General features: G+C 39.0%; 1 protein-coding gene across 1 annotated transcript; it reads right to left on the reverse strand.

Moving 5' to 3' along the window:
* Positions 1–5,574: 5,574 nt before the first annotated feature.
* On the reverse strand, positions 5,575–9,231 carry POLR1F (RNA polymerase I subunit F). The gene is made up of 4 exons (XM_053947694.1): positions 9,014–9,231; positions 8,787–8,928; positions 7,463–7,671; positions 5,575–6,041 (listed from the first exon to the last, which is right to left on the reverse strand). Exons 1-4 carry the CDS (start codon positions 9,229–9,231, stop codon positions 5,639–5,641), a joined length of 972 nt encoding a protein of 323 aa, XP_053803669.1. The 3' UTR covers positions 5,575–5,638.
* Between the last annotated feature and the right edge of the window lie 5,268 nt (positions 9,232–14,499).

Here is a 14,499-nt window from a genome sequence, read left to right on the forward strand (position 1 = left end):
GCATATTTTGGTAAATCAGAAATACTACATGGCTAGAAAAAAGGATGTGCAAATGCACTTAAATCTGTAACACACGCACATTTTTCTCTACCTCAGAAACAGTAGAAGTGTACACAATATAATTCCTTTGGCCCAGAAAACCACGAGTTTAAGTTTAAATAATGTCTAGTCATAATGAAAAGATGAATTTTCAAATTATATCTATGAAACAGGAATTATCCTTTCAGAGAAAACTAGAAAAATATGGGATTTTGTAATAATTAATTTAGACATAAAGCAAATCACTTATGGTCAAGAAAATCATATCAAAAGTAGTTATCAGCACACCCCATACACCATCAGTGCAGACTTATTTTTAGTCACAATATATGAAATTTCTTTGAAAGGCAGAGGTCCTGAACTGATTCTCTGGGGAGAGTGTAGATACACCAGAGGTGAAGGCAAGCCCATCTTCACAAACCCACAAGCTAACACTGAGAGGCTCCATAATGAAACTAGGAATGCCTACACCATCGGTGCACTTTTTGTTTTGGATTTGTTTTTCTGGGGGGAGTTTGTGGCTTGTTTTCAGCTGAGAGACAAATGGCTGTCCTTCTAGAAAAGTGCTTAATAAAAACTGGTCATCTTTGAGCCCATGTAGAGATGACCAAATCTCTGGAGAAAAAATGAACCTTCAAACATATATATAATAAAATGGCATTATCCTGAAAGAGGGTCAGATGTCACTGGTTTGTTATCTATAACAAAAAAGGATCTGATCCAAACATTTTATAGGGCTTCAAAGCCAATCTCATTTTTTCTGATATTAATATTCATGTTTACTGATGCAGGATAAATTTGCCTTCTCTTTTAGTCCAGCTTTTAAGTGGTGATTTGACTGATCCATACAGAATTTTTAAGTTATCCATGTGCTAACACATTGATTATAAGGAAATAAAAGCACAGGCTGTGACTTACCACTGGGAGCTGTAGCCTCCTCCTTGAAAACAAGATGACTCTGACTTCAGCCAGCTCCCTGACTGACTGGGATTTATTCATATTAATTTTGACAAAATGCTTTCAGTGAAATCTGGGCCCATACTTGCAGAGCCTGCAATTCCACTGACTGCTGCTCTCCCAAGTCTCTATCAGGAGCTGGGCATGGAGGTATCTCAATGAGCTCATGCCCACTGATTATGGCTTTGAAGGTAGAACTGAAATTTATTTCTGAATGCGACCTCACCTGCAACTCAAGTCAAAGCATTTGATAAAGAGATCTGCTTCTTCAGTGTCCAAACTTCACATACCTAATGTGAGCCTCTAAGCAACACAGTACTGACACATTGGCTCTTACCAGAGCCTCTTAAATACACATTTCTCCTCACTCATTTTTTGCAGCACAATGAAATCCATGAATGGGACGTCATATTTTCAGTGTATTAAGAATATTTTTAGAGAAGTTTTCATACACCAAAGGCCCCATTGAAAGAAAATTGAAAGGAAAGAGGAACATGGGGAATAATGAGCAAGAGAGCTTTGAAGGGCAATAGTTATTCCTGCCTTTTTAACTGTATTTTTACTAAGTATCATACAGGTTTAGAGACCAGAGGTCACAGTTTAACCTTCTAATGATACAAAAAACTCTAAAATAATCCATAAAAGAGGAAGCTATCAATAATGAATCTTGTCGCAAAATTATTTCCTCTGTTTGTAAGGTTTCTTTGCTACGTACTAAAAACTGCTGCAGTTTAACTCACCTTCTGTACAGAAAGTTCATTTCATCTATTTTTATGGATAGATTTCTCAAATATGTTCTTTTCCAAATTGAGCTGTCTCTGGTTGTAACAGAAACATTCTAGCAGCAATGATACTCTCTAGATGTATCACAGCATTTGAGAAATGGGAGGAGATCATCTTGTATTCAGTTTTATGGAGCATGGGTTTTTAAAATGGGAAATTTAAAGAACCAGTCTTATGGAGCAGGGATTCTTAAAATGGGAAATTTAAAGCTTATTCCTTCTTTGCATAGGACAGTTGGCTTCAGGGGTACTTGAAGTCATGGCCAGGCTGCAATTGCTTTTACTTGCTTATCGTCAGCTCAGTGGAGTGGCTTGGGACAATATTTACAACTGAATTCAACCCAACTTTAACTTAATTATGTGAAAAGTCATGAAGAGCAAAAAAAAATCTTGAGTGGTGTCTGTAAAAAACTTTTATTTACTGACAGTATTGGGGAAGTGCAAAGCTTGATTTTCAGTTTTATTTTTGTTCACATGAATCCAGGAGATAACTTCTCCTTATAAACAAAGCCTACTGGATACTGAAGTCTCTCAGATTTTATTAAATATAAAAAATTTCTAAAAGATAAATAGCAGAATAGAATCAACATTTTGGTAAGAAAAATATAGGCATTATTAGAATGAAACTATTTCAGTCCTTCCATATCCAACAGTAATAATCCTGAGAGCATCAGATCACATAACCTCTTCACAGCAAAGGTCTGTACTGTCTGAGGGCTGGCTAAGGTTGGGATGCTTCCAAAGGCAAACTGTTTACTCAGAGGTAGATTTGATCACGGCTCATGTTTGCCCAAAAGGCAGCTAGCTTGCTTAAGCCCTTTTAAAAAAATCCTTTCCCTAGAGCTCATCTGCTGGGCTGTTTGGGCTGAGTATTTAAAGCAGTAGCAAAGTGCCAAGTCAAAAGCAAAGAATTTGTTTCTAAGAGATGCAAGGAAAAGACAAATAGCAAAAGTTAGCACTGCAGATTATTGCAAGCTTCAGAGAATACAAAACAATTGTTTTAGAGACAGCTAAAAATATCTTCTTGTAAGACTACTTGTTCTTCTGCCAAAGGCATACAATACACTGAGAAACATTTGCAGAATCAAAATATTTATACTACAAAGTAGCAGTTTCTACTTTAAAAACTTATAGCTGATTAAGTTGGAACTACATGTTCCGTAACACGGACAAAAGAATATCAACCACAGTCATAAGTAAATATTGGTTTTGTAGCAAGCTTATGGTTAAAACAGAAAAAAAAAAAAAAATCCAGCAATTTTTTTTTCTCTAGGTCACAGTTACCTTGTGTTGTGTCACAGTACCTATCAGTTACACAGATACTATCAATACAGTTGTAAGATAAAATACAATTTTACTTTCTAACCTTCTCTTTGCTATGTGACATGAGTTGTACTAGAATGCACCCTGAAAAAAATAACAGAAGGTCTGTACAAAAAAAACGAAGTCACCTGGTCTCTCAGGAAGCTTTATAAATGATTGTTCTATATACTCAAAAATCTTGTATCAACTTAAAATTCAATATAACTCTCCATTTGTAGTCCAAGGGAACACAGAAAGTTAAAGGTTTATGGAGATCAAACTTCAGAGAAACTTTAGTGTCAAAAGTTCAGCTCCTTTGTTAATTACAAGCATCAGAAAATCTTGCCTTTTTATGGGGAAAAAACAAAGACAAGTGATTTAAATCATGATCAGAGTGAAAATTCATTTTTGAAAATCCAAGTTTTCTTGCCATATTTAACAAATGTCAAAACAGTACTTACAGCAACATCAACAGTGCAGCTGTGAGGCTGCCAATATTGCCTCCAACTGTGTAAACCAAGTTTTTCTTCCTTATTTTTTAAGTCTTTTCTTCACTTTTCCCCTTCCAAAGACACAAAACTTATCAAGAATTTAACATGTTATGGTATTTGTAACACTGGAGAAACAACTTGTTCAGCAATCATTAATTGCCAGCTCCTGCATTTATTTTTAATTGCTCTCTTTTGTTGTAATCCAAGAAAGAAAACAAAAACAATGATACAAGTGGGTGCCAACCAAATTTATGTGCCAAAAATAAACCTCCCTCTAAGTAAGGCCTAAAACTGAGATTATTGTAGGCTTTCAGAAAAGACTAATCATCAACAAAACAGTTTGCATAGTTTGTTAAACTACAGTAAGCAATTCCCAGTACGAGAACAGTACAGCAGCAAAAGTGGAAAAAGAGCAAAGTGCTGAAAGCATTTATATTGTCTGTTACTTGATTCACTAATTGCAATTTCAGTACTTCACTTCCCCCTGAATATCTTCTTTCTTTGCATGCTGATGAAAAGCCAGAACAGAGCAAGACAAACTTTTGGTGCTACAAACTGCTTCTACCAACTGGTGAGGCTTGACTCTGCATATGTGTTTCCCTTCCCTAGAAGGGAAATTGAGGTACAATGGGTATAAAGGAGTAAGAGATCAAATCATGTGACTCAGTCTTTGGTTCATCTGCAACAGAAACTGCCTCCATCATTCTTTTTACGTTGGCATCATCAAAAAGTATCTGTGCTTGCCATCCTCCACTCTGATATGTCCTTCTTACCCATCCATCCAACTTGTCCCTCAAGTCACTTCCTAAATATGTATACATATATATATAGGGGGAACTAGCACATAATTTCTGACTAAATTACATCTCAACCTTCAGCCTGCCTGTGTACTTTAAGTAGAGCAAGATGAGACTTCTGTGTCATTCTCTGCAACCATGAACACACCAGAATACTGCACTCAACTGACCTTGCAGCATCATCTGATTTCTCAGGTTTTGTCACAGTACAGGAGAAATGGATAGAAGAGCCAGTGTCTATGAAATTGCACATAAATCAAGTGTCAGCATCATCACATGTAGAAACACCTCAGGGACAATTCATGTTCACCTCAGGATTGTTCAGAAACTGGCTTCAAGATGAAGTACACTGAAGAGCAAACACAAGAGGATATCCTGGTTTCTGCTGCTACTGCTGGCATTAGCTACTTAAGTTCACTTTCTTGTAAGTCTTCAAAAAGTCTTAACTTGGTTCTTTATAGCATAAAGTGAGACCTAAAACAAGTATTGTCACATGCACTGAACCTGTTCTGAATTTTAAATGTTATTAGAAGTTGTAAACACTTCTATTGAAGTGAGCTAATACCATCAGCATTAATCACTAGAGCAAAATGCTTTATCACCTAGGAACAGAGATGAACAGCAAGTTTCCACATTCATATTGTTTACTAAGAAGGCCTTCAGAGAGCTGGTTATGTTCTTGTAACAGGTAAAGCAATACCAAAGCAATCACCACCTCCTACCCTGGTGAAACGCTAGACCATGTCACACTACAGTTCTCCCCAGAGCTCCTCACAACTGAAAAGAGCTGCAACCAAAAGCTGAAAACTGAAACTCAAAAAAAATCTCTTTTAAAAATCTCTTTTAAGCCTCCTGGAAATTTGCATGAATTTCCCAGAAACTGGAAAATAATCCTAATCTACTCTTGTAAAATCAAGACACCAACTGGCAAAAAAGGAGTTAGAGTAGCAAACATCATAACTACCAACTGGCTAATGCATGAAACTGGAAAGCAGACACAGGTGATATATGAGTTCCTGTAATTACATTCCACAGTGCTTTTGTGCCTTGTTTTCCAGTTAAAAAGCCAGGCAGATATTGCTTCTATCCCATTTCTTCTATTACTACTTTAAAAGACGCTGCCTTGCAAACTGCTGGTGCACATATGCACACAAACATCATCTGACCTAGCAGAGCAGACTGTGTAGTAAAGAAAAAAGAGATACACATTTTCAAAACAGGGTTTTATTGAAACTTATCAAAACCGTCTGAAATCTAATGCAGGAAACCTTCAGACCTTAGTCCTTTTCTTTTTTGCTTTGGGTTTTTCTGACAGCTGAGATAATTCACTTTCTTCAACTTCATCACAATGCTTTCTTTTCTTTTTCTTTGACTTTTTATGGCCACTCTGGTAACCACTGGAGTCACTGGCAGGCAATACAAGTTCCTGTTCTCCTTGCTTGTCCTTGTCCTTTTTCTTTTTCTTCTTCTTTTTATCATCACATAATCCATTCACAGCATCAACACTTGGCTCTTCTTCATTTTCCCTCCCAAGGCTACCTGTCTCTTTTAAAGGCTCTTCTGTGACATTATCTTCCCCACAGTTATTCAGGCCATTTTCCTGGTGGTCAAGCTTTTGAATTTCATCCCCATTTGTACTTTCAGTGACTGCATCAGATTTTTTGGGCCGCATGCTGTAAAGAAATATTCAACACAGACTGGATTAGAGACATGTTAGAGCACCTCACATAGTGAAATGTCAAAATTTGCTAAAACGTTTATTTACACCAAGCAGATAAAAGATAAACATTTGCTAAGAACAACAACAACAAATGGAGAACATGATACTCTGTGTTACAGAGAATCAAAGATTAATACTCTCAGGGTAATTTCTATTACGTTACTAGCTTCCTTCTTACTATATAATAAATATTCTCTTTCAAATCTTAGACTAAATTTCTTCTCTAAACTGCCATACAGACCACTTGGTAAGTCCTCTTTTCTTGTGCTTCTTCATCCCCTAATTCATAACTACACATTGTGTAGTAAAGCTTTTTTTTTTTAAGTCATTCAGAAAAACACACAGCTGGTGGCCTATTCAGTCATATATGAGGCACACTGCTGATTTTACCAAGCAATTACCCTACTCTAATTAAAACAAAGGTGATGCCTGAAAAGTGTAAAAAAAAAAAATAACAAGGAAAAAAAACCTCCACCAAAAAACACAAAATTCCTGCCCCATCTCAACAGGTAGCTTGCAACCAAGAGCACTGGAAAAAAAGTCTAAGACAAATATGGAAAGAATGCAGTTAAAAACCATGGAGGTTTTTATGCCCCCAGAGGCACTGAAGACAAAATTGCTAACTTTCATTGTAACCCAGAGCATCCTTCCAGATTAAAAGAAGAAACAAACAAAAAATGCTATGAATTTGCCAGTAGGAGTTATATTATACATTAATCAAAACCATATTGAAAGAAAAACATTGCTCAGTAAATGACTGTTTTAAAAGAAAAACGTGAATGAACTCTTCAGAAGACAAGATTTCTTTCAAGGTGCCCCATAAATTTACAGAGGCCTAACGAGGAAGTAGGCACATTTTCTCCTCTTTGAAATTCTCATATTTCAGCAAGTATTTAAGTCATATATTTGTCATTATACAATGCATATGCATGTGTTTGTGTGCAACAATGTAACCACTGTGTTCAGGACCCCTGGACTGTTTGCACTTGAAAAGCCGATGCACAAAGCTACTCTTGGACACCTGGATGTGCTACTGTGAGCAAGGAGCAAGTATTATATATGCAATTGACAATTAATAGGTCAACATACTCAGATTTTTAAAGCTCAAGAAACACCTAGTTTTATTTTTTCCAGAGAAAACTTCCATGTGAGTCCTAAAGAGCAGAAAGTTTAGTTTAAGACTACATATATATATATATATATATATATATAGTTTAGTTATAGTTATATATATGCATATAGTTACATATACAGTCATATAGGGATTTGTGAAAAAAAATAAGAAAGCTGAAAGATTAAGATGTAATTAAAATCACTTAGATTGCAAAAAATGTATTAAATCATTTTAAAAAATTCTCTATTAAGGCACTGTACCTGCTTTTAGTGAGTCCTCCTCGAATGAAGAACACCCCAGCTGTATCAGAATCCAAGTGCAACACTTGAAATTTCAGTTCATCCCCTATTTTTAACCCCAGCTCTTGCCACTGTACAATGGACATTTGTTCAGGCTTCGGGATGGATGCATTGAAGCATCCATGTATCAGGCAGCCAATGTGACTAGGGGCCACTTTATTAATTACGCCCTAAAAAAGAAAAAGAATGTCATGCAAGTCTATAGCAAAAATCAGCCCTTTCAATGCAAACCCGTTAAATATTTACCTTCCCATATGGAGAATTTTCAGTAAGAGTTTCAGTACAAATTATGAAGTCAGTTTATCTAACAATAAGTTAACACTCCTTCACTAAAATCAAAGTTAGTCCTGTAAACTCTTCAAACAATTCCTCTGAAAATAGAACTGAACTTCAGGAGAAGAAGTCAAAACATGGGATTTAACTACAGTGAATACCTGAATAAAGTAGGTAACTCTTTCCTTACACTACAGTGATCAACTTTGCTTTGAAGCCATTTTAAGTCTGATTTACTTGCCTAAAATGCTCTTCAAGCTGGCATAGCAGTACTCAGCAGCTGAAGATAGGGAAGACACATAAAAAGCTTCTTAATGCTCCATTCAGTGGGTTTCTGACACATCTGCATATGAAACCATATCCACCTTTGTTTTACCCATAGAATTAACGACAGTCATTGAAAATTTTTCTATTCTCTTCCTAGGAAGATGGCACTTTCATCCTGAAACACAACTATAAAGACACCATCTGTGCTGCAAAAGGTATGGCACAACAATGAATGCGAGCCAGCTCTCAACATGCTTTACCCGCAAGTGCTGAGCAAGGGTTTTGACAAGCTTAAATCTGTTCTGTGAGCTATACACCTCTTTTACTGAAAGGCAGGCTAACTCGATGTACTGCTCCTATGCTTGGAGGAACCAAACTCGAGAGCATCCCAAGCATTCCTGTCACTATAACAAATGCACCTGTTTGAGAATTAGCTGCTCTTCAGAATGGAGCACCGGTATGATATACACAGTTACGATACACTATTAAACATGCAATCCTTATGACACAATGGTTTAGCAATATATAATTTTATGTAAATTCAACAAACCTAGAGACGTGCAAAACAGACAAATTACAATAAAAAGTTGTAGAACAAACCACTAATAAACTGCTATGAACGACTCATAAATGAATAAGGTAACATAAACTATGTCTCCACGTAAGTCCCAGACCACTTGATGTTGGAGTTTTGACCACTTAATAAAAAAAGCCCGTCCCGTGAGACGCCAAGGCGTTCGCATACCACCAGCTTCTTCCCCTTCTTGGGGCTGAAGATGATGAAGTCCGCCTCGACGTCCAGGTGGATGAATCCTTGGTCGTCGTAGATGTCGCCGAGCTCCCCCACCACTTTGATGTTGTCGTAAGCCACCGGCACACCCTGCAGGCTGGAAGGACAACGAGGAGGGGGCACCGTTAGCTGCCAGGCCGAGCCAGCCCCCCCGCCGCCCCGCGCCAACCCCGCGGCCGCACCTCTCCGAGTAGCGCAGGAGCTCCGCGTCCAGCTGCGCGCGGATGCCGGAGCGCTTGCGGCCCAGGAAGCGCGGGGGCAGCGCCACGTGCCGCCGGTGCGGCGCCGCCACCAGGCACGAGTAGCGCCGCGCCACCAGCGCGCGGGCCGCGCCGAACGACGGGGCGGCGGCGGCGGGCGGCAGCGCCGGGGCGGCGGGCGGCTCCCGCGGCACGGCCATGCACGGACGGGCCCGCGGCGCGCTGTGATGCCGTCAGGCGCCTTCCCTCTGCCGGGCGAGCCCGGCCGCGGCAGTGACGGAGTTCCGGGGGACTGTGTTCGCATTCGAAGGGGCGTTTCGTGCCGCAGAACGGCGTCATTTTTAACTCTTTCCAACCCGCTTTACGTCTCGGAATCACGGACTGTTCTGAGTTGGAAAAAACATCGGGTCCGGCTCTTAGGTGAACGCTCGGAGGCGCGCAGCCCTGCGCCCCGGGAACCCAGACCCGGGACGTGCTCCTCGGGGCAGGAGACGCCTTACGGTGGCCTTGTGAATTTAAATTGGGCATTTGGTGATCCAGGCAAAAGACGCAGCGACGAATTGCCTTAGTGGCGTTCTTCGTATACAGCAATTTTAAGAATACGGAATTTGTCATCTGTTGCTAGACCTCAGATCCAGTTTGTGCATATGGTGAGAAATGTTTAAATGCGTTTAATAACCACAGACTGAGGAGAACAAAATAAAATACAAGTCCTCAAGAGGGTTGGTGGCGCACTCTACACTGCAATTACAAAGTGAACTGCAGTACTAGAACCTTGTTCAGAAACCTTATAGAAACCTTGTCCAGTTGTGAATGATGGAATTTGTGGCTGATTAGTGAAGACTTTGTCCAGAAAAGTAATTCAGACTTTATATCCACACAAAGCAGCACAGTAGGATTTTACTTTAAACTGATTCAACTGAACTCATGCAAAACATTGAAAAGATGTTCTCTCACTGATTTAAATCTAATTTAGATTAACTTAACTTGTTACAGTAAATGTACACTTTCAAACTGATTGAATCCACATGGGGAGTTACCAAAAAAAAAAAAAAAAAAAAAAAAAAAGGATGTATCGGTTTCATTAAAGGTGTTAAAATTCCTTTTATACTGTGGAGGGCTCAGAAACACTTGTTTTGTGAAAACAAGCCTTACGTCAGATACCAGAAATCCTTGAACTCTCTATAAAACGTTTAGTGATGCAAAAGCCTTTGAAACTACTCAAATACTACATCACCAGAAAGTTTTCTTTGACTGAACATACTGTGAAGACAGGACATTGTTAGCTTTCACAAGTAAAACAAATGGTATAATTTGCAGTACTTTACTGCAAGTAAAGTTGGATTAGTGTGAAAGACCTGACATAAAAATGGCTTTCAGATGTCATACCAAACTCCAAAATTGAAAGAGAAAATGTCTTGAACTACTTTAATCTGTATTCTTATGTGGCTTTAGTCCTCCAAGGTATTTAATGTCTGTTGAAATTAATTTCATGTTATATGGTCTCAGCTTTCTGGAAAAAATATTATGTTTTTTATTTCAACTATTTGGATTATATTTAAACCTTGCAATGTGCTTTCAATCTTGGTTAAAGACCTTAAACAATAAATGCATGCACTTCTATTCCTAAAAGAAATATATATTTTTATAACTCTTATTTATGAGTGGATTTAGTTTGCAGTGAGAACATATAATATACTACTCAGTTTTATCCAGGATGATAAAAACCTACCTTTGCTCTTAAAATAAAAACTAATAATAAGATGGAAAAACAGCACAAACAAAAATGTGGACCTTTCTCTTTCACCCCATAGTCAGGCTGGCCAAGATGGTGTCAGAAGGGCTCTATCTCTGAGGACCTGCAGCTATCCAAGGTTATCCCCATGGACTTCTGTCACCAGAAAATTCCCTACGAGACTGAGTCTGTACTTTCTAATTGAATATCCATTATCCGTGCTACCGTGCCTGGTTTTCATTGTGCAGTGGTCTTAGGACTTCCAGATTTCCTTTCAGGCTAAAACAATCAGGAGAATGAACTTCAAATCCTAATAGTCACTAGGTCTGTGTGGTAAGGCAGAGATAATTCAAAATAGCCTGTTTGAAATCCTTTAGCTGCAAATACCTGGCCTCAGCACCAGCTGTTTTTCTCTGCAAGTCTGCACCTGTCAGGTCCCACTGCTTGCTGATGCAGCATGGTCTATCTGTAGCAGAAGCAATGTTGTGTTGCAGGCTTGTAGAGCCTTCAGGCCCATGGTATCACTTCAACTCACTACCTCTCTGTGGAAGATACTCTGATGAAAGAAGGAATCTCAATCCAAATGCCACCTCCTCCAGCCACAGATAAGTTCTTAAAACCATATGGACCATAAGACTTAAATGCTGTTATCCCCACATTCATTTCTTGGCTTCTTTCTCTTCCCTGGTTGTATAACTTTTCACTTCTTGATGTTAGCTTTCAGCTTAAGGAGTCTGTCTCGGCTGACCTTTCAGCAGCACTCCAGTGAGCCTGTGTCCAGAAAGGCAGCTAAAATCAATGTCTAAACCAGCACAGCTGTTGGTATGTTTGCCAAGTCCCACAGTGGCTGATAAGACTGTGCTGAGCCTGTTTTTCTCTAGAGGTCAGGTTGGACATAACAATGGGGACCAAACCCAAAAGCTGCCTTTGCAGTCACTGCTGTTCTTTTTCTTCCTGTTTTATTTGGGTTTGTCTTGTTTTCTCTGTGAAAGGATGGCCAGATTCCAAAAAGGAGATTCCTTGGCAACCACAACTTCAGCACCTCTCAGCTGGTCTTTACTATCCATACAGTGACTGCCATCTTGTATCCAGGTTTCTGAATTGACAATGTATGTTGGATAGAAAGTTCATTCAATTGCTTATTGATGCTCTGTTGTGGCAGGTGCAACTCATTCATTGAGACAGTGGCCCTCATCCAGCCTTAAAATGCTGGAAGTCTTGCAGAGTGGAAGAATGCTGATGGAAGTGTGCTGGAGTAGGAAATACACTCCCCCTTAGGACTGTGTGCCTGAAGGAGTTTGTGCATTTTGAAATTTATTCCATCACATCCTTGTCCCGCAGCTTGCACTCTATAAAAAGGATAAATGAAGAAATGCCTCAACTGCATAGGTTAGATACAGTACAAAAATTGTGCTCTGGATTTTTTCTCAAATGTTTTAGCTGGCTTCTCCTTTTTCATTTTTAACCCTACAGTATTTTTAATGACAGTTCTTGCTGTTATAATTAGAAGGAAGAATGAGTACTCAAACTCTGTTTTGTTTTTGAAGTTGTATGGTAATAGGTTTGCTTCAATATCTTTGACCTCATGACAAATAGAGACTAATCCTAGCATTTTTGGTCATTGAGAACTAAACATCTAAATGCCATTGAGGATTGTCAGCTTGTGGTTCTATATATGGAATTCTGTTAGGAATTCTGTTTTGTGGAAGTTATTTTTGAGAGAGTGACCATTCAATTACGTATAAAATCTATCAGTGCAAAGGGTTGGCTAAAGTTAACAACAGTTACAGTAATAAAGGCTCATTTGACTGCAAATGTGAGAGGAATTAAGTTGTTACTGTCAGGCACACATTAATTTGAGCAAATGCAGGATGATAAGATGAAACTGTCAATGGCCTAAGAAGATAGGTTCTCCTGACAGTGTATCAGGACTCTCTTTATTTGTACTTAAACAAAATGTACAAATGCTGAAAGTCCACCAGATGGCACACAAAAGCCTTGGTATGGGCAAGTGCTGTCATCCAAGAGAACGAGAGGAACTGCATTCCTGGCTGAAAATTTAATCTGTGTTACACTGTGCAGACTCTGCTTTGTTTTGTCAGCAATTAGTAGGTCAATCCCTAATAGCTAGGAAATGACTTAGAAAAACATTAAGGGAAAGAAATGCGATAAGACAGCAATTATGTTAATTTCTTTCAGCTAATAATTTGTCTTGATTTGTAGTGACATTCATGATGTAAGGACAGGGAGCGGTTGGAGTGAGTCCAGAGGAGGGTCACGAAGATGATCAGAGGGCTGGAGCACCTGTCTCTGAAGACAGACTGAGAGAATTGGGGTTGTTCAGGCTGTAGAAGAGAAGACTCCAGGGAGACCTTACAGCACCTTCCAGTACCTAAAGGGGACCTACAAGAGAGCTGAAGAGGGACCTTTTACAAGGGCATGGAGTGGTGGGGCAAAGGAGGAATGGCTTCAAACTGAAAAGGGCTGAGCTTAGATTAGATATGAGGAAGAAGTTCTTCCTTGTTAGGGTGATGAGGCACTGAAACATGGTGCCCACAAAAGCTGTGAATGTCCCTTCCCTGGAAATGTTCAAAGTCAGATTGGATGGGACTTCGAGCCAATGGAAGGAATCCCTCCCCGCAGCAGGAGGAGTTGGCACTAGACAATGTTTCAGGTCACTTCCATCCAAGCAATTCTGTGATTCTATTCTTGGGATGGACATCTTTGAACATTTGGGGATTGACTAGATTTGCTTTTGGCCGTTGATTCTTTAAGTAGGTTATTGCCTGCTGGGAAATGGCTGATATGGCTGGCAATCACTCTTGTGGAGATAAAATATCTTGTCTATAAATATATTATTGAAATATTATATATATATATAAAATATAATACAAATATATATAATATAAATATATATATTATATGTACTGAAATAAATATATTACTGAAAGATCTGTGTTCAAGTAGCTCGCTGGCTGTATATCTGTAGAAATAAGGAACCTGATGTAGGATGCCTGGTGCTGACTGTGGTGCCCTTCTCCAGCTCCACTGGTGCTTGAAGGCATAGTTTCAATAGCAGAGACATCATGGCCTGTGGAGGTCTGGCTGTTTGTTGGTCTAATGCTGAAACTCTCCTGTGTTGTTTCCAGCCAGTAAGTGAAATGTGTTCAGATAGTGGATTAAATAATATAATAATGTGACCTTTCTCATAGAAACAAGAGGTGATGTTGCCACAGAAACAAGGGAGGAAAGCAACCTGTGCCACTGTAAGAACAGTAAGGCTTTTCTGCAGCACTGTGAATGGTTCTGATGAATGATGCTAACAAATGAGATGGATGCACAAGTTGTAAATGGGGTAAATGAGGTGTCTCTTGACAATCTGTCTGTGCTATTTTGCAGTTTATATTCTGAGAAACTTCAAGCTACCTTTTACTCTGGTGTTTCTAAAATTGTAAGGAAAGATAGGAATTAAGGGTCTACAGGAGATTGCCTCCAGAAAAGTCAGCTGCTATTCATTTTAAGAGTAGAAAATGTCTTTTTGTCATCCTGTTTTATGACTCCTATACTTCTTCCAGATACTGCAAAAGACAAAATAATCTTCTGGTTCTACTAATAGTAGTCTGCTCTGTCTTTTCAGTGCTCCTCATATCCTGAGCCCTGTTACAAAAAGAATTGTGAAGACATTTATAAATGAAATGAAGAATATTGATGCATTTATACTTTAATCCTTTCT

This window comes from Vidua chalybeata, chromosome 1 (genome assembly GCF_026979565.1).
Source record: "Vidua chalybeata isolate OUT-0048 chromosome 1, bVidCha1 merged haplotype, whole genome shotgun sequence".
In the NCBI taxonomy this organism is placed as follows: domain Eukaryota; kingdom Metazoa; phylum Chordata; class Aves; order Passeriformes; family Viduidae; genus Vidua; species Vidua chalybeata.

What these genes read in the sequence shown, in the direction of transcription:
- POLR1F (XM_053947694.1), bottom strand. Translation starts at nt 9,231, where the DNA reads ATGGCCGTGCCGCGGGAGCCGCCCGCCGCCCCGGCGCTGCCGCCCGCC. An exon ending in CTCCTGCGCTACTCGGAGAG is followed by an intron (nt 8,929 to 9,013) that starts GTGCGGCCGCGG and finishes TTGTCCTTCCAG; the next exon opens with CCTGCAGGGTGTGCCGGTGG. An exon ending in AGAAGGGGAAGAAGCTGGTG is followed by an intron (nt 7,672 to 8,786) that starts GTATGCGAACGC and finishes TTTCTTTTTTAG; the next exon opens with GGCGTAATTAATAAAGTGGC.